Consider the following 26,789-nt stretch of genomic DNA (forward strand, 5'->3'; position numbering starts at 1 on the left):
GACTTGTTTATTAATTTTCTCTTTTTGTTTAATCATACAAAGTGTAGAAATCAAAATTTCACAATATCAAAAATGATGAATGCCTTAAAGTGCACAATATTTTCAATCTAACAAGTAGCCTAACCTAGAACTTCATGGTGTTTTAACACCTTAAGATTCATAGGAAGTAGCACCTGAAAAATCTTGCCGATTTTCTCGGTGGACATGTTGTCCTCCGTTGCTGTGACTGTCTTGCTGCTTTTGAAAAGCACATAGTGATCCGTATTAATTCATGAATAACTCGGAGCGAACCCAGCATGTTTGATGAAGCCACTGATGGATTATGTGCTCTTCCAATTTGTTTACTTGTTGAGAAATAACATAAAATGAAATATCTCAAAGTCAAAAAATAAGACAGCAAGAAACTATAAATGAGACATATTTTAAGTTACATTTATTCATTTAGCTGATGCTTTTCTCCAAAATGACTTACAATTATTCACCCATTTATACAGCTGGGTAAGTTTACTGGAGCAATTTAGGGTAAGTACCTTGCTCAAGGATACTACAGCCAGAGGTGGGGATCAAACCTGCAAACTTTGGCGCCAGCACGCCACCAGCTGTTCCTTTTACATTTTGAGCAAAAAATGGTTTTTAAACATAGTTAATTCATAATTTGTTTTTAATTTTTAAAACAAAAAACAAATGAAGGCATCGCAATTCGCATTTTGTTTTTCAATTTCAAACAAAAAAACAAATGAACGCAACGTACATGGAGGAGTACATGCAACTGAGGGTCGGAGTACATGCCTTGGCACTTAAGCCTCCCAGTTACGATGGTGTCAAAACCCTTGGACACCCCTGAGAACATAACTCAATGCTTCAGGTACAAAACTGGTTGGGTATGGAAGATGGTTTCAGGTTAGCTGCATTTCTTTAATGTTTAATCTCTTTCTTTAATCACCCCAACTCACTGTCATTTCTTGTGTCTTGAACCGTCAGTGATTCAGAATGTTTGTCTGGAACATCAAACAACAGAAACAAAAGCGGGTGGGGAAAAAAGGACCAGAGACGTAGATTTGTTGACTGCGTCTGTTGCAGCCCACACAGTCAAAGCAGACGGCATCAAAGGAGCTTGTGTTATAAGGCGCCCAACTAACCCAAGCATAAATAAAACTGTAACTCCAGTGGCAGAGCTGCACTCAACCTGAGGATCTCTGCGCCAGGGGAATACAACAGGGCGGCTAAACCTGTCTCTGTGGTAGTCTCAACCTCATCAGATTTATTGTTTCACAAGGTCTGGCTTTCATTCCAGGCCTATGTATACAATTTCAATGTTATATTTTATGCAGAACTATAATAAAATGTTTCCTAAACAGCTCAGGGTCTTTGGAGTTGGTTTTGGTAATTATTGTTTATCAGAGGAAGAGGTAAGAAAGGAAAAGAGTGGGAATGGGGTGAAAAGAAAGGGAAAGAGGGAAAAGAGGTTTGAAGAACTAAGGGGAAGTGGATGAAGGAAGAGAAATGGATTACCAGATAATGGATCAATGACTTTTTGAGATGTAAAATCTTGTGCGATCACAGGCTGGTGTAAAAGCGTGCACCCAGGTCATTCAAGTTTGCTTGCACAGCTTGCTGTGACACCGAGCCCCTAGCAGCCAATGGGACTGATTGCTGTGGCAGGGCTGTAAACCACTCACCTTTGAGTTATGGATTGCTGCTCTGTGAGCAGGTGCTGCTACAGAATTTAGTCTTTAAGGCAGGTGGACATAAGGCTTTGCGAGTCCCCACCCCTTGGACCCTTGCGAGATGTCAATAAACACAATTCCAGTGACACACAGCTTGAATGCAAACCACAAGCAGTGCCTCACTTTATCTTCCAAGCATGTGTGCACAAATGTGTCGGCTTGTACACACAAATACAGATTTACGATGAAGGCCGGGAGTCTGCAAAGCTAGAGGTCCAGTAGGTGCAATCACTTCTGGGGTTACTTTGGCCAGCCAGTGGAAAGAGGCAGGAGTTCCTCAGCTTTATCATGAACTTCCATCCCTTCCAATATGAACCCTCACCACCAGGACCACATCCCTGTCCCTATCACCAGCTCAAACATGCTGCCTTCAGGTAGGATACCAGAACCCTGGCACACCCTGGGGTAATCCTAAAACTTACACACATGCACAGAAACACACCACATGCTCTAGTTTAAAGCTAGGCCCTGCACACACAGAGCAAGGTGGCAATGGGTTCTCTAAAGCTACCAGTTGATGACACTGGAATCCAAAATTAGGTCTGCATTCTTTTGGATCATAACACCCCCATCACACAGCAAAGTGGTGCAGGTGAGATGGAACGCTGCGATCGAAAGAGTATACCTATGAAAAGCAGTCCATTGGAAGGCATGTGAGCTGACCAAGCAGGCTCCTTCAAGGGTCCTTTTCTCAGCTGTGACTAGCAGGTCCTGAGGCTAAATAATGAAATTATTCACCTGCAGACACTTCATTTGGAAGCCATGTGGTTGATCACATGGTCTACATAAATAGCTAAAATAAGTTAAAGATCCATTTCTGTTTGTGAGAGCTGTGGCTTTGGCTGTTTTCTGTATCGATGCCATAACATCCCTCAAAGGGGATTAAGGAGTGGAGTGTCACCATAGAGCACACAAGCTTCAAAAGCAAGGGGGGAGGGAATGGAGCAGGAATTCTGTTTACAAAAGATTCATAAGTATCCTGGTGGAACGTTTATGTTCAAGATGTGTTTGGGGTAACCAATGCCATTTTGTAGCCAATGGCAACCGCCATGGTTTCATGACCATTCGGAGACTCTGTGATATTGTGCAAGAGTCCAGATACTCGTTTATGTGCACTCAGATGTGAATTGTTAAAGGTGAATAAACAAAGTGTACCAAAGAAATGGCAGATTTCCACCAGCATTGTGCAGCTCGGAGACAAAAACAATGCCAGTGTGAACTCAGCTTCCTTTGCAAATATATCGGAAAAGCTGTCTTAGCCTTCTATGCCTTCATTTCTCATTCTGTACCTAAAACATATGGACACAATCTTCTCACCTTATTTGCATGTTTTATAGAAGAGGGCTATTGTTTTACTATATTTTTGGCCTGCCGCAAGTAATGTGCGTAATTTCCCCTCCCTTGCCCCGAAAGGCATCTCTCGTTGCGCGATGTTAACGGTTTTGCGTGTCACAAGCACTTTGAGAGATTAAAGCATCAGGCTGTTGGGCCGAGGAGCACGACTCCACTTACATACCTACGGGCTCCGCAAGACGCGGCTCCGTGGCGCTGTTGTTTGTCGTCGCCCTTGGTGGATCCCCCCCCCTTGCCTGAGGCACTCTTATGAAGTGAAGGGTGGTGGTAGGAGATTGCATGCAGGTGGGACATGGACTGACAAGATGCTTTCTGCTACAGTTGGATGAACAGCAGGGTGATTTCTGCAGTACCATCTTATTTGGTTTCTTTTTTTCTCCCTCCCACTACCTTGTAGGGATCTAACCCATACTTTTCTAGTGTCTGGTGGTGTGCGGCAAAGATCTAGCTGACTACCATCATGTTTGACTTTTGATTGTTTTGTTAGTCTGATGCCAATTTGACTATCATTTAGTACACAGCAACAAAAACAAGGAACTTCCAGCTAGAATTCAAGCCAATTCAAGTAAAAATGATATCACTTTTACAGGTATGCAAATGATCAGTATAGAAGGAGCAGGCAGCTGATAGCGCAGTTAGCAGAGGTGCTACCTTTAGTTCTCAAAATCACAGGTTTGAAACTCACCTACTGCTGTAATTGCCTTAAGCAAGGTACTTACCCTAAAATTGATCCAGTAAAAGTTACGCAGCTGTATAAATAGGTAAATAATTGTAGGCAGCGTAACACTATAAGCTGCTTTGGAGGAAAGTTTCAATTAAATTAATATTAATTGAATATGACTATTGTCTATCCCCATTTAGGGATCTACAGAAATGAGTATGTTTGGAAAAAAATCTAAATCAGTGTTAAATTTGCTGATGAAGATTTTCCATTATTTCACTTTGAGAAATCTGGGGCTGTCAACATGAATGACAATGTCATGAATATAATGTAGTTGCCTTGGATAAAGCTATTCAATTTGCAAAAATCATGAATACATTAAACCATCACACAATTTGCACTTTAATGACAAGGTCCACTCCACCCCAATGAATAGCTTCCCTTTGAACAAGGCAACCCAGACTGACTTGTGAAATCCCAGTCTGGGACATGCTTGCTTTGAGTTTATTTCTGCCATAGCAAAAGTAATTAAAACCCCCTGTTCACATGAAAAAGAATGGGACATCAGACGTGGGTTTCAGTAAAGTTACTGAAAATTGGTTTATACTTAACACTGACTGCTTTATCTAATTGCCTGATGCTCATAATATGTAATTCTCATAATTTCTCCCAAACTGGCATGATATGATGACCTCTCCATAAATTCAAATGTGTTGCTGAAGCGGAAAAGCTGAACGACTCGCCAGAAATGCTAAACCTTTTACACGATCTGATTATTATAAAATACACGGAAATGTGTGGAAGAACTGAGTTCAAGTCGACATATCGTGGCAAAAAAGGGACAAATTAAACCATGGGGGTTCAACTACAACTACTCCTGGGTACACATAGATAATCTGACACACAGTTTACACAAGTGATGCAAAGAAAGAAACAAACAAAAAACACATGTCCGTACAATGAGTAATAAAAAAGAAACCTAAGGAGGACATTTTAAGTCAACACAAAAAACACAACAAGAAAAAACGCTGAAGATGAAAACCATGTTTTTGTCTTTGGTTGTTGTATCTATTCCATTCTCAGCAGGCTGTACTCAGAAGTACACAGTAGCTACATGTCATTTTTATCTGTCCTGAATACTGCCTGCTTACAATGGGATCATTATGCATGTTGAGCTCTTGATCTGAGCACTGGCACCTTTTTACTCCGCTGCAAGCAATGATCACTTCCACAGGCGGCCTTTTTACAGTCTTTTGAGTATTTTATGGAATTTACCAAGCATTAGTGGCAATTTATTAAAGCCTCATTATGGTAGAGCCAACCGTAGGGACTTTGAATGGTATTTAAAGGCATTTTAAGTGCACAGCACGTCTGCTGAGAATCATACCTGGGTCATCACATTGTCCTCACTATTAATGGAAATAAATGATTACGGCACCAGCTGTTATGCTAACATTTTTTTCGCACTTTCATTAATGTGTGTTTATTTTCAAACGAGGAAATTCTGGAATCTTTAGCAAGTAATGCGTCATATGTCTTCAAAATAGCTTTCTTTCGTTCTACTGACGAAGCTTGTGTTAGTATAATTCCAATTAATCATAGCAATATTTATGCATAAATCATTACAAAAGCCCAAGTGAATTCCACATCCACCCCCGTCTAGACGTCTCATATTGCATCACTCGCAGCTTATCACCATTAGGGAATGCAATGGGTTGCTTCTTCTCTGACTGCTACAATATGGTCCAACCTGGTATGAAAAACAAGTGCCTTTTGAGTCTTCAAAGATGCTGAACATCACCCGAAATACAGCACTCCATGGTAGGAAATAATGAACGTTCAATTTCTTTTCACAGGCAAGGAAAATGTTCTCTCTCCTTAAGTAAGTGGAAAAACAACACTCCAAAACAAAGAGTGTGGGAGCAGTTTCTTGTCCTTCTCAGGACCTCCTCTCTGTCGCGCCCTGCGGTCGCTGCTGGTGCCAAGGTCTTACTGATTCTCATCTCACACTGTCTGCTACCAGGGCCTAACTGGGAACCATCTCTCTGCAGCATGAAAGGCCACAGACGATTATCAAGCTCAAGAAGGGGACAGCTTGAGATATTCTCCATGGCAACGGGATGCGTGCAGCTTTATCTAGGCACAGCATAGTAATGATAGACCATGTGGTGAGCTGGGCAGGTTATGAAGTGGAGGAGAGGTCAGGGTGCTACGGTGGGTCTGATTGTGGTGGTCTTTGACCTCACCCACCAAGGCCAGCTCCTGTTTACAAGCCTACAGCTGGGGGTATCTAACCAGCCTCAGAGGGGGTTCGAAGCTATGAGGCAGGTTTGGGGCAACCTGATCCCCCCTGCTCTGCCCTTCTTGATACCTGAGCTGCTTTATGGTACTTGGCCCCAGCATTTCTGCCCCAGTTCAACACAATGTGTAGCAGGCAAACCTTTCTGCGACCATATCACAAGCAAACAAAACACGCAGACAGAAACTACTAACATTTGGAAATCCGGTTTCACAGTTCCTGTGCATGCCAACAGCTGCTAGCCCCACCTTCCTCCTTTATCTTTAGCAAGGCCCTGGGCTCAGGAAATGTTTCATCTGCATTGCTTTAAAACAATGCAGATGAAAGACTTCTTTTCTAGTTAAGTGTGGAAACAGACTGTAGTTTACAAGACAAAAACAAAAAAATCATTATTACTTTCATGACTTTTCCGTTTCTAGGATCTGGGGCTCTGTAAATATACAAGAGTTGGGGTTACTTGAGAATCAGATCCAGAGGGCTGTGCTAACAAGGGGCCACCACTGCTCCAGACCATGTGAGCAATATTACACATTTGGGAATGCTAATTTCCCAGCAAAGTCATTCTAATCAGTGAAAAACAGCTCAGTGGAGCCCCTGGAGAGTCTAAACACATCTAAACACACGATCAGTTGAGCCGCTGGTCGCTGCCTTTATGTAAAAACTCACCAAGGATCAAACAGGCATCGAGACTCTGCATCAGACAACATGCCGTGCTTTCGATTCAGAGTGCCTGCTGATGCGCAGAATCAAAGAAAACATATCACCTTCTGGGAGTCAGCATAAGAGCCTGCTTTTTTTCTTTGTTTCACTCACCGGTTGTGAGAAAAGCCTCCATTTTCTCCTTGAAAGGCTGAAGGTGTTCCTCTGAGGAACTGGCACACACCTTCTGAATGTCCTTTTCGCAAGCTGGAAAACAAAAGGGTGAAAAATTGTTTATTTTTTCGGAAAAATATGAAAACGGATATTCAAATACACTTTCAGTTAAAAACTAGACTACTGCAAAAATGAACTGTGATATAATTTGTAATTCACTGTAATTTACATAAGTGTGTGGTTAAAGAGACATGCTAGATCTAGCGTGATGGGAGCCTCCATCAGAAGCAAGCTCTCAGCACTGGACTCACAAAACATCTGTGTTTATGCATTTAACACCTGCTTGTCTCCAAAGTGATTAACTAGTGTTTAGCTGGCACCTTTATCTGAGGTCGCTTGTAATAATGTAATTGTAGTAATGCGTCAGACCCACATCCAAATGTACAGCCCAGGCACTGTAAGGCATCAGTGCTACACGCTACAGCAGTGTGCTGCCCAACAAAACAGATTCTGCACCCTGGAAATGGCCTTTGCCCCAAACTGCAAACAAAAAGCCATTTCCTATACTTCCATATCCCCATTTTATATGCTTTCAACAGGATATGGCACCAGGTACCCACAAACTGAAATGTGTGGTCAAAAAGGTCCAGTCTGAATGAGCTACATTGTGCTCCAAGCCTACACCAGCTAACACCATTTTTTACATGTGCCAAGAACTTGGCAGTGCTTTAACTAAGCTCTTCTCCCTCTTGAAACAATCTGGGAAGGATCTTAAAGAAAGACCAGCAAAAGAAAGAAAAAAGCTAAACCTTCACATACTTCTGAAACCTGTTTGTCATTAATAACGGCAGTAAATCCCTTCACTTTGTTATAAGTGCATGCAAAATGGTTCAAAAAACAGGATAGGAAAACTGCCTTATCAAGGCTTGGGGCTGAGTCACATTCTTGTTCTAGTTGCCCTGTCGTGGAAGAACAAAGCGAAACAGGGCACCCAACAACTTACCAATAAAAGTAGTCTTTCAACACTTTGGAACTACGTCAGGCTGAGCAATGCTCATTATTCAGGATATGTGTAAACTAAATAAACGTCTGAAGACAATATGCGTGGGATGGATTTGATTTATGTTCTGGCGCCTCTGTTGTTTTTACAGCCAGAAAAGTTGCGAGCCATGATTTGTATTCTGGTGTCCAGGTGGTGCTGATTCAAATGGCATATCTCATGGTACAGAAAAGCCCAAATAAGAATAAACTGTGGTGTAGCCTTTGAATTAGAATTAGAAGAACTATTTTTAGGTCTTTTTCCCAAATCAGACTCACGTGATGGGCAATGCTGAACCTAAACTGATGTGGAGTACAAATATAAAAATTAACTATGCAAATTAAAAGAGCTTGTTGCTAAAAGTTAGTAACTTATTTTGTTAAAATGTGGTTTTGAACCGAATGAACCGCTATCCATTCAGGCAACAGGTAATTCACACATCTCAGCTGCAACAAATATAATCATTACATTTACCTGACGCTTTTGTCTAAGGCAACTTACAGTCACTTACCCATTTATACAACTGGGTAATTTTACTGCAGCAACTTAGCAATTTTACCTTGCTAAAGGGTACTACAGCCAGAGGTGGGATTTTAACCTGTGACTTTTGAGGGCAAAAGCAGTAGCTCTAACTATTGCACTATCAGCTGTCCCCTAGCGTAGCTGGGGTGTCTCCAGGACCACGACTGAAAACTCCTGCAGGCTTAATACATACCAACATCAAACACGTCACAAAAACTCCCCGTTGTGTGGCTGGTCAAAAAAGTTCACCCATTCATCCATTTTCATTAATTGCTTGTCCAGGTCAGGGTTGTGAAGGTCCGGAACCTATCCCGGAATCTCTGAGCGCAAGGCTGAGGTGAGGTACACCCAGTCCATTGCATGGTAGCAGAAAGTTCAGTTCAGGTTAAATATTTTCCCCTGAAGGGACAACAGGACTTTCTTGATCTTGGAACCTTTTGGTTACCAACTCAGGCTCCCTTAAACCAATTTTCCAAAATGGTGGCCAAACTAAGAAGGAACTAAGTTTTAGACCATGCTGAAGCTGACAAGCTTGTGGGGTGATTCTGCGACCATTCAACCTAATGTCCTACTTCTAGATGTGTCTCGGTGCTCTGGCCTTGTGGTCATTTTACCATGCCCACTTGCTGACACTGAGCTGTGGGTGGGTCAAAGTTCCACTGCAGGAGGGGCCCTCCGCAGGTGTACACTATGCCTTTCAGCGGCATTGCCTGTGGTTCAGACAGTTTCATACAGTAACACAGCATAAGCCGAGTCATCTTAAGCAAATGCAAAGTGAAAGACGCAGAGTTTTCTTTCGACTCTTACCCCCTTTTCTTCGTCTACATATTAAAGAGTGCTCAGAACAACAAGGCAGCAATTTTGTGGCGGCTCCCCTCGAACGACACAACCTGCGGTCTAGACAGGGAAGACCACAAAAAGGAAGCACGAAAAACAACGGCAGCCCCATATAAAAATTCCCCAAAGTGGGGACACCGACACTGTCTGTGCACTGGCTGTGGATAGAGGGGATGAAAAAGGGGTTTTGGGCTCTTGAAGCGTGTGTCGCCATGGAAACACAGCGCAATTACTCCTCCTCTGTCGTCGATGGTTCCTGCTTTGATTTGAGGTGGCTTCCTCATGGTCAGCGTAATCCCATAACAGCAAATAAATCCATGCTGTTCTTTAATTGGCCAGAGAGAGTTAATTGAGCCGCCTCAGCCCATAGATCTGTATTGACTTACTGGTGGGTGTGCAGTTGGAGTGAAAGCTTTGTCTCTGGGAACAAGACCAAAGAGTTCCCTGGGGCCCAGGGCTGTGGCTCCAAGGGGAAAGACCTCACTGCCGAGGGCCACTTCGATCTCATTCTTTTAGGCCATGTACTTCTCATAAAACAATCTGTCTTTGACATAGTAGTTGTCAGTTTACACTGTAGCAATTATTGTTTTGAAAACAAAAACAAGCAATGAACTGGTAAATTCAAGGAAAGGAAATCGAGTACAAAATGTACCACCTGTACTGCCATGTGTGTTTATTTGTTTTGTCCTGTTCCCCCTTCATCTCGAGTGCAAAGATAAATTTGAAAACATAGACGCCCCTCCATCAGAGCCAAAGGCTATCTTGTTGTTTACCATAAAATATCTGCCACTGAGATGGTGCACTTCAGTGATGTCAGCAGATATGCGCTTGCTGGCCGCGACGATGCACCTTGCTTGATCCCCCCACGTATCCCCTGTCCAATCAGGAGATCAGAGGGGGCCTGTCTCCCGCCGCAGCCATAATATGCCCCGATGAGGGCCGGAGCTGCGAGACCACGGCTGATCGGCACTGGACCAGATAAGATTACAAAGAATACTGTTTTCATTCAGAGTTTGTGTAAACTGTGGAGGGGGATGGCAAGCCATAATGCTCTCCTCACGTTCGGCCTCGTCACCCCTGCGGTTTTTAATGGGCAACAAGGAAGAGCTGGGCCTTCAACAAAGAGAACACTGCCCCACTGAGACGCTCTTGGGTAGATAAAATTTTGTGGACTAAAATCATAAATCTTAAAACCATAAACACGGTTATGCTAACACCTCAGCAAAATCAATAAAAATGTCCAGACCACCAAATGCAGTTTTTCCTTAACAAAAACATAATCATGAGAATTCCAAAACAGGTTTCCCTGAAACGGGTGCGGTGGCGCAGCGGGTTGGACCGGGTCCTGCTCTCCAGTAGGTCTGGGGTTTGAGTCCCACTTGGGGTGCCTTGCGGCGGACTGGCGTCCCGTCCTGGGTGTGTCCCCTCCCCCTCCGGCCTTACACCCTGTGTTGCCGGGTAGGCTCTGGTTCCCCGTGACCCTGTATGGGACAAGCGGTTCAGGAAATGTGTGTGTGTGTGTGTGTGTGTGTGTGTTTCCCTGAAACAACTTCTCATTTTCAGGTTCTCAAAAGCCTACAAGGAGATGCTCACCTCCCTACAAAGGAATGTTGTGTTATCCTATGCAGGACCCCAGAATATATAGCATGCCCTCCTCTGAGAAAGCCAAATAAGAACAATGACAAATTCATCAGTGTCAAGGCACAGAAAGACAATGGCCACTCATCTGGAACGCTGAGCTGATTCGAAAACTGAGACAAAGCAGGTTGAGATGGGCAAGCTTCCATGGTCATTCTGCCCCGAAAAATGCTATTGTCTTAAGTCTATCTATGGCAAGAGGCTCAGCTGGCGGCTAAAAACAGCTGATGCAGTACTGAGATGTGGCCATGATACAGTGTTGATACATTGTATCGCAAAGTCGTGTAACTCATCAGAAGGCCGGTCACGATAAGGCTCTTCCGCACAGGTGAACCGACCCAAAGATTACATAAGAGAACAGGTACTGCCGCCGCAGGGCCTGGAGTCTGTGCCTACCTGTGGTACGCTGGACAAAGCTTTAGGAGATACATGCAGAGAAACAATCAGATGGGCAGGATTATAATCAAATCTTAAAGGCGCCAGGGGAGCATTAGAAAGACTCCAGGAAGTCTCCAGAGCAGGATGGGAGCACGGCATGATGTCTCTCAGGGACGCACAGGAATGGCCTAGCGAACATGCCAAAGGATTGCGTCATATTAATGTACTTAGCAGAAAAAAATGAGAAACTGCAAAAACAAAAAGCTATGTGAAGTCAGACGTCTGTTCCATGACTTGACCAGCTCAAGTTGCCACTTTAATGTAAACAGGGACCCTCAGATACTTCATTGAACCACAGAAACAGGAGTCTCACCCCCAAGCCACCAGAAAATCTAAGGAGATTATGATGACTGCATACTATATTGAATTTTTAGCTGCCAAAAGTTACGGACAACAATGTAGAACACAGAGAAAATGAGAGATATAAAGCTAGGCTTTTGATTCAAGAGGCAAAAAAATACTGATTTTCAACATATTACCTACATTTTAGGTGTATGATATTTATGATGGCTTTTTAAATACTGCTGCATAACTAAACTAGCTGTTACCATCTAAAATTGTGACGAGTGCTAGAACGCACTTTCCAAAACAATATCCCAGTCACAATCACCATCCACCTTTTAGATCCAATGGCTGACTTGGGGAAGAAAAGAAAAAAAAAAAAAAAAAAAAAACAGGAAAAAATGGAAAAGACATCAAATAAGACACGGCTTTGGGTGAAACATGTTTTGCTAAACTCTTGTGAGGAGTCGGTCTCCATTCCGTGAGCACAGACTACTGTTCTGCAGCATACAAACAAAAAAAAATGTTTCTTGGTTTTTAAAATCATACTCATGTTCATGCTTGTGAAAAGTCTATACGTTTCAGACAGAGGTCAGGCGTCTCATTCTCCTGCGCTGGCATATCTGCTGATCATCTTAATCAGAGCACAGAACAGGAACTGTATACAAACACTACACAATCACACACAACCTGTGTGGCCAGCCAGCTCTCCCCCTGCTGCACTGCTGGAAAATTTCCTCCTTATGAGGCAAGGTAGAAAACTCTTCTGTGAAGGTCAGGCTTATAAATCATGTCAATCAACCCCAATCTTGAATCTGCTCAACTTTACAACAGCATTCTCACACATCTTATATTGAATAACTTTGCTGATGCTTTTGTCCAAGGCACCTTACAATGTTAAGATACTTATGATAACTGTTTACACACCTGGGTAACCTCTGCTAAGCAATTTACAATGGGTACCTTCCTCTCAGGTACCACAGCAGGATGTGGAAATTGAACCTACACCTCTGAGCCTAAAGCCAGCAGCAATAACCACCATGCTACCTGTATTACCTTGCAGGAAGATAATTATTACATTATAATAATAATAATTTGTCTTACTAAACCAAGAAACAGCATATGCATAAGCTGCTATGTTAAATTTTTAACTCAGATACTAAAAAAGATGTCATATAAGAAGAAAATATGTGCAAATGTGTTACGGTCTTGGGTAGGAAAATGGGAATAAAATCACGTTATGTACTTTTATGATATGACTTATTATGATTTATGATGTCTTCAAGCTGAGCTGTCAAACCAAATCAGAGCAAAGCTCCACTTTAAAAATCCCTTCCAATTTTGATGGAATTCAGAAATAACCATTGAACTTTGGGTTTCTCATTCATGCCAGCACCTTGCACAACATGAATATTGGGGGCAATTATATCAAGGAATATGTTAGCAAATTTAAAATGCTTTGTTTTAAGAATACAATGGCTTCATAGCACCTTCATAAACTGCACAACATATCTTTACAAGCACTATAGCAACTATATCAGCCTATATGGCAACTACATCAAGCACTGTATCAGCTACATCAACAGTTGCTTGGCCCAGCACAGCCCAACTGGGAAATACTAAACTCCTCTTGGCTGCAAATGAGCTCTGACTGTTCGTTTTTATGTGATACTTTCTCATCCGGGAGTGTCCATGCCCTGCTGTCTGCCGCAATTACTTCGGTGCTTAAGTCATGTTTACATGCGGTTTCTCCCCAGGGGAGGTATATAAGCCTGGTGTCAATGAGGCGGTCATCTTGCCCTCTGTGACCGGTTCCACTCTTGAGGCTAAAACGGTGGACTCCAAGCAACACACAGATGGGAGGATTAACCTGGCAGGCAATTTTGTTGTAAATATATTACAGTTACATTGACACTATGTTTTAATCGCATGAGTTATGGTGTGTAAGAGAACAATGTCAGAAGACACCGAAAACACTTTGCTATGTTTAACGCTCCCCGGACCCACTGTCCCAGGCAGACACGTTCACTTGTTCAACTCAGAGCAGGAGGCTGTCGCTCTTCTGGCTCATATGTTACACCACACAGCTAGCAGCTACAGGTTTGGCTCCCCTGTCACTCCCCATGATCGTGTCCAAGGAAAAATGACCCTCTGTTCCTGCACCAGAGAAGCTCTTCTTTACTCATGTTGGCCGCCCACAACTTACGTATTACTCAGAAGTGACTGGAAAAAAGAAGGGTTAAGAATGGTGTATATGCTGTTACCCTTTTATAGTACATCGGCAAGAGTTTGCATGCTTGCTCCTTATGGGCTATTGCCTGAAATCTTACATGTGGCTAAGCTGTAGCCAGGCACTAGCTGAGCTATAGCTGAGTTTCTGGGGAGAAGGGTGGGGGCAGATCAAACAGAGGGATCGTGTTTCTGCACAAACGAGTACGGGAGAGGGCAGCGAGGCCGGGCTGCTGGGCCAGAGGCCAGCCTGCTCCCGTGTGACTGCGCTGAACAAACAACGAGTGATCGCTTTGCCCCCGTCGCTGACCCCAAATGGTGGATAAATCAGCAACCCAGAGGGGGTGCAATGTGTGGAAGAAGTCCTGGTTGCAGTGGTTCTACGGTGGGGGCACAAGGGTTGTCAGGTGGGTCTGAGGCACTCTACTCCTGTCCCTCGCTATGACACAGCATTAGCAACATGTTCAGTTTGGATTGGTAATGGAGTAGAGTCAGTCTCTATGGAGCCCTTGTCTCTCTCTGTACCTTGTGGTTTAGGAGAAGTATGATGCTAACTGAATGTGGACACCACTGCGACAGTTTCTTTTAAATGCAAATGTTTAAACTTGAACAAAAGCATTATTTTCTGCCCTCTGAATGACCGGTGCCCCATCTGTGGTGTACCCTCCCTCGCACTCTATTATTCTGGAATAGGCTCTGGACCCCTGCAACTCTGCATTAGACAAGCAGTTAGTGAAAAATTCAAAAAAAAAAAATTAATTCTTAAAACAACACTTCTTAATGATGGTAAAAAAAAACAAGATTAAAGGCTACATGCAGTGATGATCTTAACAAGTTAACACTTAAAGACAGATCTCATATACTGGAGTGTCAATATCCTGAAGAGCTTTTCACTAAGACTTCTAAATCTTCAGTGCACAGATCAGTGCCCAGGTGCTTATTACACGTTTATTGTCTATAAGTCTCTCATTTATCCTAATAAATGACTGACAGCTAGAGGTGGCCCTGGGACTTTTGGCAGGTCAGTAAGGATCATGGTTTACTGGCGATCTGCAAAGGGAGGGGAAAATAGCCAGAAAATGTAATTGCTTTCGTATGGTGTGTTATTGGCCGATTTAAATAATCGCAGACATGAGGGGCTGGAGTGCGTGGGCATACAGACTCATACTCGTGGTATTTCACAGTTTTGTGCCCTCTGAACCATTTCCATTTTTCAGTTTAGAACAGGCTGTTAAAAATGTTGCTGTTTTATTTCCGGGGCCTATCTAATTTCAGTGTCAACCATACACCCAAGTAACAACTTTTGTTAATAAAATGTAGACACTAATATCCCAACACAGACATCTGGACAAGAAAAGTACTTAGGCAGACCAAAGTGAGGGGGTTATTAGGGTGGAGTAATTTGATGTTATGACCCAACAACCTGGAACATGTCTCCAAGGACTGAAAATACTGGGGACATCCACTTTTTTACGTTTTTAGCCCATATGATGTGACCCAAAAAGTGCAGGAGTAGCAATGGTATTATTGAAGTTGTTAGTACCAGTTAAGTCCTTCTTCAGCTTCCTCATGTCCTTCGTGAGGTCGTCAAACTTGACCTGTGCAGCAAGGAAGAAATCCTGGGGCTCCGGTAGGGGGAATTCACTCTTGTCAGTCCCGGCATGCTGAAAAGCAACAGCAATGAACTGGTCATGCTGTATCACAGCATTCTGGCACTATTTTTGGCCTTTCATTCAAAGTGTCTTACACATCCTGCGAATAAGGTACTTTAACCAATCCATACATGTGCTTCAAATGCATTTGAACTTGGGCAATTCAGGTTAAGTGTTCACATTCAAAAGTCAAGGTGCTGATCTGTTGAACCACCATTAATGCATTTAGCAAGTCTAACATGGCTCCGAGAGGGATCAGAAATGTTATTCATTGGCTCAGTTTACCTTGTCAAAGTTGCGCAGATAGTAGGAGACCACATAATCCACGAGACTGATGCGGTTGTCCTAGAACACAGGAGACATCTTTTAAAACGGAAAAGCTCAGCAACAGATGACAATGGCACAGGTACACTAACGAGAAGCTGCAGTACTCTGCTCTTGACATCTTTCAGCTTAGGTAAGATCTCCAGGCCAAATCCGTCAGCCTGGCCCCGGGTGCGGTTCCCCCCGTTCATGTAGTTTCCAAAGGCCAGCACCAGGCCCATCATGTCCTTCACACTGGTGCGTTCCAGAAGGCCCTGAAACAACACAGCACTGGATAGGAGCGGCTCTTTGACATAATTTCAGCTCCATGTTTGAACTTCAGAGCCCTCATTGCCACCACACGCTTCAGGCTGCACACTCCAACAGAAGACAAAGTAACCTTTCTGACCTGACTGCTTCTAACCCCCATCCCGCCACACACAAATTACCAGACAGCTATGACTATGAACGATGCATTGTTTAAAATGGAAAAGGCCGAGGTAGCCAGCTTTCTATTTTGGGAACAGAGAGTAAAGAATGACTCCTCTCCACTGTCTTCTCCCCCGTTGTATCCACTGTTCAATAATACATATGAGAGGACTTTAAGTCAGGAGGTCAACACAGTGCATATCCATCGTTTAGGGAGTGGAAGGCTCCTTGATACTGCTTAGACAGGGCAACAAAAATGTTGTTGTATGTGGTCAGAGCTGGTCCCTTGCCTTGCACACACGTGAGACAATGTCCACTTTACGTCGCACGGAGGATATGCCATCAAAGAAGACAGACTGGAATATGATGCAGTGAGCTCGGCCTGCGAAATCTGGAATCTGGGAGAGCTCATAGAGGAACCTGCAGGGGCAGGGAAGAATCAGCACACATGGCAACCAAAACAACACAGCTCTGCCGTCGACATTCAGCATTTTACATTTACATCGACATTTATAAACACATACCATCAATGAAAATAAATATGAATCACAACTGAAACTGACGATGCAACATCATTACTAACTCATTTAGCTAATGTGTTTTTACAAGCAACTTGTCAGGACCTTGCTCAAGGGTGCTACAGCAACAGGTGCGATTCAAACCTGGACCCTTCAAATCCAGAGACAGTAACGTTAACCACTATGCAGCTTAATGCCCGCTTGCACTATTTTGGTTCATGCTGTCATGCTCGCTTTAAACCTTTTCACTTCAAGAAAATAACCACATAAGTGCAAGTTCTGAAACCCTCTCATATGGGACATATGGGAAAAAGAGGAAATCTGCAAATGTGAAGGGCCTTGGGCAACGTCTGGGGACAATAAAAATCAGAGTGCTTCGTCATTCCTTAATCAAAACTAGAACCCTAGCAATTCCGCAAAAGTTCACGTAAACAGAGGAATGTTTGCGAATAGGAGCAATATCCTCAGTGATTAGCCTGCTGTTGTAGTCAGACACCAAGGGATATGACTCAGACTCTGTGACAGCTAATTCAAACATGGCAGCCGTTCTGCAACAATTCATTTTTGAGCAAGCTGCTGGTGGGGCTGGATGAGTCGCGAACAGGAAGTGGGGGGAATCAATCGCAATCACGCACAGCCAGCTAGGGCTTTGGCAAATCGGCTGACTTCTTTAACCTGCCATTGGCAATGAGTGGACCAAACTGTAGCTAAGAACCCGGAAAGTATTTCAGGAAGGTGAAACACACTGTGAGCAGACGTAAGAACTGCGGAGGTGTTTGGCATGCCGTTAGCAGCACAAACATGTAGAGAAAAAAGGTGCACAAAGCTTGTTAAGTCAGGAGGGCATGTTTTGCTGTGAACAAGGGATTGTCTCAATTAATTATGAGTTTAAAACTGCTGCTCCGTCCGGGCAAAAAAGTGAACACAACCATATTCAACCAAGTGTCTGAAATGACAAATCTAAATACATTTGATAATGTTTGCTGTGTGTATACTGGTATGAATATCCACACAGGAAGAACTGGAAGAAAGCTCATGAGATGCAGCACAGCTTACTGTTCAGGCTTGTCTAGCAGCTTGACCTCATCCTCCTTAGAGATCTCGTAGTACTTCCTGATCTTCTCCAGCTCGTCGCTCTGAGCTCGCTGCAGTAAAAAACATTGGAGAACACATCAGTGAAAACATTCAAAGAGCATCAGGATCAGGGCAGAATTTCAAAGGAGCAGAAATGGGGGTCAACATGTCAGCAGCAACATTAACGGCACCACAGTAATGCCAAAGTCAACCAATACAGTAAATGATGTCTAGGTGAACGAGCTGTACACCAAAGGCAGATTATTACCATTGAAATCTGGCACTTGATTAAAAAAATTGATTGTGAAACCTACGGAATGCAGGTCATCCACCCCGTCTTGTCCTATGCATTTACAACAACTTCAGCGTACTCACATTTTCATATAAAGCCTCGATCGTCTCCAAGTCCACCACGGAATGGTCCACAGTCAAAACAGCTGGAAAATCATTTATTAGAAGCATTCTCTTATTAAGTGGCATTATTCTGAGTAAACATGCTGTCTTAATTAAACACTACCTACATTTGGAAACCATGCTATTTTGCTCTACAAAGTAGAAGGTAAATGGTGCAGTTATGTACGTTCAGGAGCAGGGAATTTTTATCATTTGGCTAATAGTATTTAAAATACACACACTGACTGAAACCACTTATCATGAGTGGGGTTGCAGCGAACTGAAGCCTAATCTGGCAACACAGGGCACAGGGCTGGAGGGGGAGGGAACACACCAAGGACAGGACACCAGTTCATCGCAAGGCACCCCAAGTAGGACTCGAACCCAAGACCCACCAGAGAGCAAGGATAGGCTAAACCCGGTGCACCACCGCACCCCCTGTGACATAAATAACTAAAATTCACAAGATGACTGCCTGTGACACACACACACACATTTTCAGAACCGCTCATCCCATACGGGGTCACGGGGAACCGGAGCCTAACCCGGCAACACAGGGCGTAAGGCTGGAGGGGGAGGGGACACACCCAGGACGGGACGCCAGTCCGCCACAAGGCACCCCTAGTGGGACTCGAACCCCAGACCCACCCGAGAGCAGGACTGCGGTCCAACCCACTGCGCCACCGCACCCCCTGTCGCCTGTGACACAGTATTACTAATAAATGTTTCATAGTATCTGATGTTTTGATAGCTAAATTAAGGCATTATGTTGGCTACTGCTAGGATATTCATTTTAAACCTGTTTATAACATCTCAGTCATTGAGTTAAAAGTTACATGATTACGGTCTATTTCTAAAAGTTACTATTAAGACAGAGCAGCTACCAGAATTAGAGCCTTGTACTAAAAACAGCTGTGTTTTCACGCCTTGTGCTCCAGTACCGTTGAGCAATGTACTTACCTTGAACTAATACAGAAAAAATGACCGTGCTGTATAAATGGATGCATAATTTTTAGTAACTTAACAAATTAATGTGCTTTGGAGAAAACCATTAACTAAATGAATTAATAATGTTGAATCTGTTATATCAGTGATTTATATTCACCTTAATAAGTGGTGATGATTGGCTGAGAGGATAGTAGGAAGTATGTTTGGTTTTCTTATGAAAGAGTGTGAACGTGTTGAACTTACATGAACCTAAGAGATCATTGGCAAAGTGAGTCTGGAAAAGATGAGTTTTCAGACCCTTTTTAAATGCAGACAGAGATTCAGCAGTTTTGAGTGAGAGGGCGAGGTTGTTCCACCACAATGTAGCCAGAACCGAGAACCTCCGTGCTCCATGGGACCACCAAACGGGCAGATGTGGACGAGCATAGGAGTCTGGTTGGAATGTAGGGAATGATTAAGTCTTGTAGATAGCTGAGAGCAGTTCTATTGATGCATTTGTAGCGTCTTAAATTTAATCCAGGCAGCTATGGGAAGCCAATGCAGAGAGACGAGGAGGGGCAATGCACGCGAATGCTTCGGGAAGTCAAACACAACTCGGGCAGCAGCATTCTGTATCAGCTGCAGAGGTAGGAGAAAGGCCAGACAAGAGAGAGTTGCCATAGTCCAGATGGGATGTCACCATGGCCTGGACAAGTAGTTGGGCAGAGTCAGTTGTGAGGTAAGGATGGATCCTGTGGATGTTATGCAGAATGTATCTGCAGGTCCAGGTTATGGCTTCGATATGCTGAGAGAAAGATAGACTTGAGTCAATCATCACTCCCAGACTCTTAGCAAAGGAGCTAGGCGAAATGAGTGAGTTGTCCAGTTTGATCGAGAGATCATGACAGGAGGACAGGCCAGCTGGGAGGTGAAGAATCTCTGTTTTGGAGAGATTGAGTTGTAGGTGGTGATCAGACATCCATTTAGAGATGTCCAACAGGCAGGCAACGATGCGCATGGAAATGTCTGATGCTACAGGTGGAAAGGAGAGGAAGAGCTGGGTATCGTCAGCATAGCAGTCGTATTTGAATCCATGGGAGGCTATGACCGGGTCGAGGGAGGAGGTGTAGATCGAGAAGAGCAGAGGACCCAGTACCGAGCCCTGCGGAACACCAGTTGAGAAAGGCATCTGATACAAGCCGTTACTCTGAGTTAAATACCTACTAAGAAAGTAAAAGTACTGTATAAAGTACAGACAAGCTGTGTTGAATAATAAGCCCATTGTATTATGAAAGTGTATATATTTTCATATGCTATTGTAACATTTTTTCGTTATACAAGGCCCCATTATGTGAGGACTGAGCGCATATACATATAATATATATATATATATATATATATATATTATATATGTATTATATAAAATCACCATTGTTATTATAGTATATCTTGTATACCCCCTTCAGTCCTGTAGGTCTAGTACTTGTGGCTAAATGCCTGTCTATGGAGAGTAGTGTGGTCGAGTCAAGCAGCAGGAGGTGCAGCAGTGGAGCTACACAAGGTGGCTCAGCACTAATCGACACACAGGGCACTAAGCCTTTTTGCTACGGGTCATAAGAGACAGCCTGTAATTGCTTAACCCCAGACCTGCGGTGGGAACCACCACAGCACGCAGCAATAACCTTTGGAAAAGGGGGTGGTGGGAGCTGGAGAAGGGGAGTGGTGGCTCGCCTGGCTCCTTTGGCCCGCACCTGAAGCTTGCATGTGTTATGAGGGGGTTGGCAGAGTAATAAAGGGACTAGGACACTCACAGCCTCAGTAATGGAGCTGGTAAGCTGGGTAGATCCGGGGCTGCAGGAGCCTTGAGTAGTTTTGGAAGGAGGAGAGGTTTCAGATAAGTGCTTTCTACAACACAGCCTATTGACACCTCAGCTGGAAACAGAGTGCTGTGACCAGTAACTACAGAAAAACCACGGAACCAATTGGCCCTAATGTCTATTGCAGCACAGTAGAAGACAAGACCCCCCCCAGCATCACAGAAGCAAAATCCCAATCACCCTGAAGCTTGAGGACCAGTGGGGGGCAGCCAAAAAGCTCACCTCTTAAAGAAACCAATTGCTTCATATATTCTCGCTTGGGGAGCATATCTTCACAAGGGAGTAGATCAAAGGCATGCTTTGTACAGCCGCACTCTGTCTCCTTCTACATTGCACTCATCGCGTCCGGCACACCTCCCTTCTGTGTTGTATGGCGGTGGCCCTGGAGGTCCCCTTCCCCAGCTAGTCCTATCCCTGGCCCTTCACCCAGTAGAGGTTAATCAAAGCCCCCACCACCTACCCAGCTCACGGCCCTTGAGCAGCAGCAATTACATTACATGTCCCATGTCCTTTTAATTTGCCAACAAAGGGCTGGGGTGCAAGGGAGGGGGAGGGTAGGGGCTTTCAAAAGTGCCCATTAGGGGCCTCCCCTGCATTGTCACCATCAGACTGTCTGTTTCACCTACACCTCCCATTATGGCAGAAGGAAGTCGACACATGCTGAGAGAGAGCTGGTTCTTTTATTAGGGGTTCTCTGCTTCGACACCAACTGGAAATCAAAACCAAAACCCACAGCTTGGCCCGATGTGCGGCTCGCCTTGCACTGGGTCTCGTTTCATGTGGCGGCGCGGTGCCTGCGAGCTGCCACAAGGGATTTATATGCACTCAGATCATTAGTGGGGTGTTGCTCCCATTAGGCAATGGAGGGTGCCAGTGGCACGGACGGCGGCTTCCAGACTGCCAAGCGCTCACCTCACAGAGCTGTCCCAGAGTCCTCTTCACAAAGAGAGCGGACCCTCAAGGGAACAACACACCATGGAGTGCCACATTTGTGGGAAAGACTCCAGAAAACAGACAGACTACATAGCAGGATATGGCAAGCTATGTGTAAATTTATAATAATTTTGTTTTCTTTTAAGCGTTACCAAAATCCAGCCTTCTGCAGTGAGACAGTAGGTGGCATAGTGTTAGAAACAGAGCCTTGCACTGGAATGACCAGTTGCTGAATACAACCTCACTTCATCAAAGCACTTAACCTGAATTGCTCCAATAAAAATTACCCTGCTGCATAAATGGGTAAATCACTGGGGTCACCGTGCACATCCCAGAAGAAGGAAGAGGATAATGACCGATGCCTTTTAATTCATGCTTGTTCACACAGGCCAAAACAATTGCCTGGGAAACTGTCTTGTGCACTTAGGAACTGGCAAAATTTGACAGAGACTTTCATTTATTACATCTATTCCAGTTCCTCAGGAAGAAATCTCCACATTTACCCTCAGCCTATTAATCCAAACCAACAATTACTTCAAAAACAAACACTGGCAAGTAAAAAGTTTGTTTTATTTTAACTAGTGCAGCCAGTCAGCTTTGTCCTGTGGTCTCACCTTGCTGAATGTCCTTCATTTCCAAATGTAGACTGGAAATGAGGATTCCCACAGCCTGCGAGCGTTTCCCATCCAGCAGTTTGACGATCTAAAGATGAAAGAGAATTTAGAGAAGTTATTATTAATATGAAAAATGAACACTGGAAACTCTCGTGCAGAACTTCCTTTGGTCGTTTGAGTGAGGCTGGGTATGTCTCCTTGTGAATAATTGTGATAGTTATGCAGCAGTTTTCATATTTATAAAACCATAAAAGTCTGAATGAAGGAGCTGAGTATTTTAGAACCTTGGACACATATTCTCTGGTTCCAGTATAAATAACAGAAATCAGACATGAGCATCTTCAAGGTAATGTAGCGTTTTGGGCCATCACTTTGCAATTTTGCATTGCTCTGTCTCTTGGTAAAAAACACTCTTGTTCACTGAGTTTTAAGACACTGCAGAAAAGCACCTGTTAAATGAATAAATGTAAATGTAGTAGTAAGTTTGCTGTAGTACGCTTAATCAAGATACCTTGAATTGACACAGAAAGAATACCCTGCAGTTAAAAACATGTAAATTGCTGTAAAGTTACAGTACTCTTAAATTGCAACTTGAATTGGAGAACGATAACAGACAAATGAATAATACTAATAACTGAGGATCGCTTGCTATTCTTATAAAAACATACTGTCTCAAGTCATGTTTTTCATTTTTAAATTAATTAAAAATTAATCTTCAAATTAAAATTTTTTGAAACATTTGTCTCATGAAAGGTAATTTTTACATCAAATGTCTGTCTATCAAAGCTTACAAAACAAGGATTTGTTAGTAGAAAGGTTTTTTGAATGTTTTTTTTAACTTTTATTTCAACCGTACATGTAATCTAATCTTACATATATTCTATTTCAGACAGAACTCGATAGTAGTTACACTGATGTTCATTTAGGAGAAATTAATATGCATTCAGTGGTAATTTTTTTTCACTGAGCGAGTAATTGACACAAAGCATACAGTTTACTTAATTTTTAAGGATGCGACAAGTTGCTAATTTGATAAGTGATAGTATGATAAGTTGGTGCAACATAAGCCAAAAATTTCTTAGGCCATTAGTCCTGAATCCAGCTCAATGAGTAAAAGTTAAAATAGACTTCATGCACATTTCTAAGTTTTTACTGCGAGATGTTGCTAGGTACTCCCACTAGCATGCCTTGGCCCAGTGACCCCCAGACAAGGGCCTGCAGTGGTCTGTCTCCTAGAAGGTTACAGAGGAGCATCATTTACCAGACTTTTGGACCTCCTGGTGCATTTGGGAGACAATCCGTTACGGGAGGGTATAACTGCAGTCCCTGATGGGATGTAATCTGACCATCTGCTCATGACCTCCAGGCTGACCCTGGACCTGTGTAAACCGGGGAGCCATCAGAAGCACTGACGGTCCAAGATGGTGGGACCCAGCGAGCTCCGGGACAGAAGTCAGTGGTAGCGGAAGCGTTCACATTGTAGGCAACATTTCTCAAGCAACAAAGCACTGCTGAGGATTGGAGGAAGCTCAATACTGAGAATAAGTCACAAGTCAGATTATAGCGCAAAATATCAAGCAGCACAGAAAGTTAAAAGAAAACATGAAACCATAAAAGGACATCTTTTCAGTCTGGACGAGCAGGCTAGGGTTTTATAACAAACTATAAATTCACAGGATTTTTACTTGTGCCTACAGATGGTCACAATTACTTATGACTGAATTACCCATAAAGGGAGAAACAGTTTTTGGCAAGGGAAAGGCCTGCTCTAAAAGTTAATGTTTCTGCTTCTTCATTAGGTAGCAGCTCGTGTTATTACAGGGCCGAAGCAACTAAGGCGTCCAGTGGGAAACCGAGACAGGAGCCTTAGAAGTGAGTATTGCATTACAGAAGGTAAGGAGACATGCGGCTTCCACAACCACTACTATCATCGGTGATCTCCAAGCTGACTGGGTTGCGATGGAAATTGTGGAAGCTCCAGTCCTTGCCCAAACACCTTTAGTAAACATCTGCGCACAACGTGCCTCAGCTTTAGTCCATGTTCTTTTGAAGCCACTGAAAGCAGAGGAAGCTAAGGGAAGTAAATTCCAAGTGCCCCATACAAGCAGGTATTTCTCAATTACATTACCAAACCACTTGTTTGAAGAATTTGCTATTATTTCAGAAAACAGTTAACAGCTCCCTCCAGTGGACATCCATTGAATTGCCATGGATTTAGCCCACAGGTGAAGCTCAGGAGTAAAACCCCAGAAACCATTTTAAAACCAGGAGGATGAACAGCAAATAAAACAAATGTAAACTAAAAATATATATAATTCTACAGTCAAAATTCTGCCTCCTTCTCAAAGTATTCAGCCATGTTCAACTTGCTTCTTCAGATGAAAAAAATGTCTAAATGATCTAAAAACCACAAAAATATATATCAATATGCCTCAGTGACTTTGGAAATTCTAAACTGACCTTTAAAATAAGATATTCCACACTAATGAGGATATAAAATTGATCAACACTGTTCAGGTAGACTGGCAACTCAATTGACTTAGAGTTGCCAGTCTACCTGAACAGTATGTCTTTGGACAGTGGGAAGAAACTTACGTAGACACAAGAAGAACATGCAGCCTCCACACAGACTAAGTGGGGATTTAACTCACAGCTTCTTGCACCACCCAGGCACTGTGACACAGCAGTGCTACTTGTTGTGCCATTGGGCCACCCCATAAAACCCAGTAATTTTTGCAGGTGGACTCTTCTTGCCTATGTGCTTCTTCCTTCAGGCACAATGGGCTCATGAGTCATTATCTCAGTGGAAAATGCACACCTTCCCTACATGCCTGGCAGCCAAAAGGCTCAGGGGCACCTCAGTCCTACGCACAGCCCTCAGTGTTTTGATACTGTAATTTTTAGCCACGCAACAGGCTTCTTTCTGCAAGCACATGCGATACAACTTAACCACCTTTACCCAACTTCTAGAAGCACCCATATGGCACTTCATGGGATGGAGAAGGAGAAGAAGGTGGAGTACTTAAACAATGAGCACCCATGTCATCGACCTTCTTCCACCTCCCTAGTGGCCCTGGCCCAGGGACCATTCTATTATCTAGTCACACTTTGAGATGTGTATTGGACAATCTTTGTAGACATGGTCAGAAAACATGCTGTGATCGATTTGAGCGGCAGGCACCTGACCGCTATTGACGGCAGTGCAAGAAAATTGGTTTGTCAGCCTCCCTGGTGAGGTGGGATGGATTGTAGACAAAGGCAAGACGCCCCTCTTAATTGACTAGGCCCAGTCTGGGGTTGCCGGCCATGCAGAAAGGTACCAGGGTCTTTTGGGGGGGTTACAGTAACATACTGGTGAAAACTCACATTTTTATGCCACCTCTCCAGTTCTAGTCATGCCGATGAGTTGAGTTACCAAACACATGACAACCACTAAGTACACGCTCCAGAGATCCTCATACCTAGGAAGACAGGCTCTGCAGATAAAGAGTGAAAATGTAAACAGGTTACTTTTGTTTAGCTAGCCTTCATAAATGCTCTTGCCTGCCAAGGGGGAGAGCCAAATTTCCTTCTCATTCTGTGCTTACGGGAACACATCCCCCGCAATCGATGTCGGGCCAGGGAGCCTCTGTCCAGCCCAAACGGTCTCGGTCAGCACTGCACGGGCCTGAAGCCAGCAAGCTGCACAGGCTCACAGCTTAGCTGTCAAGGACAGCCCACCTGGGGTTTTACTATATGGTGCTCAAGATAGGACAAGTATCATGAAGTGTACTCACACATGCTGTCTGAGCTGTATGCCGCTTTGGAGAAAAACATAAACAAAATGTAAATATATTTATAACAATTCAGTAATTCAGTAGTGAAGGCTCTTGGAGAGAAAGATGCTATAGGCACAAAAAGAAAAAACAGATGGCCTGCCCTGTCGTGAAGTATTCCTTTCCATTTTCAATGCATGAGATTGCTCTGGTCCACCACAAAGCACAGATTTCTTATATTCAATTGTAATCTGGTGGTTCTCTTTAGAGAAGTGCCGTTTTCTTTTTTAGTTCATTCATATGAATGACACCCAGGACTCTGAGGATAAAACATACATTCACATGCATGCATCATTCATGACAGGAAAGCACTGTGTCCCACAGGTGAACTCACACTTGGCTCAGTCAGGAAGTACAAGTATGACTGCAGGGTTGGCCCGCACAGCGCATCAGAGGCCGTGGAGGTGCAGCGGTAT

General features: G+C 43.6%; 1 protein-coding gene across 1 annotated transcript in view; it reads right to left on the reverse strand.

The window, feature by feature from the left end:
- The window catches only part of LOC108928291 (formin-1), a 106,186-nt gene that overhangs the window by 18,971 nt on the left and 60,426 nt on the right, over window positions 1–26,789 (reverse strand). The window contains exons 8-15 of the mRNA XM_018742174.2: window positions 22,559–22,646; window positions 18,190–18,251; window positions 17,797–17,885; window positions 16,513–16,642; window positions 15,922–16,068; window positions 15,776–15,835; window positions 15,382–15,502; window positions 6,854–6,946 (exon numbers count right to left, since the gene is read on the reverse strand). Of these exons, the coding sequence (XP_018597690.2) occupies window positions 6,854–6,946; window positions 15,382–15,502; window positions 15,776–15,835; window positions 15,922–16,068; window positions 16,513–16,642; window positions 17,797–17,885; window positions 18,190–18,251; window positions 22,559–22,646 (790 nt within the window). The remainder of the gene's footprint in view (window positions 1–6,853; window positions 6,947–15,381; window positions 15,503–15,775; window positions 15,836–15,921; window positions 16,069–16,512; window positions 16,643–17,796; window positions 17,886–18,189; window positions 18,252–22,558; window positions 22,647–26,789) is intronic.

The sequence above is a fragment of the Scleropages formosus genome, chromosome 15 (genome assembly GCF_900964775.1).
Source record: "Scleropages formosus chromosome 15, fSclFor1.1, whole genome shotgun sequence".
NCBI classification, from domain to species: domain Eukaryota; kingdom Metazoa; phylum Chordata; class Actinopteri; order Osteoglossiformes; family Osteoglossidae; genus Scleropages; species Scleropages formosus.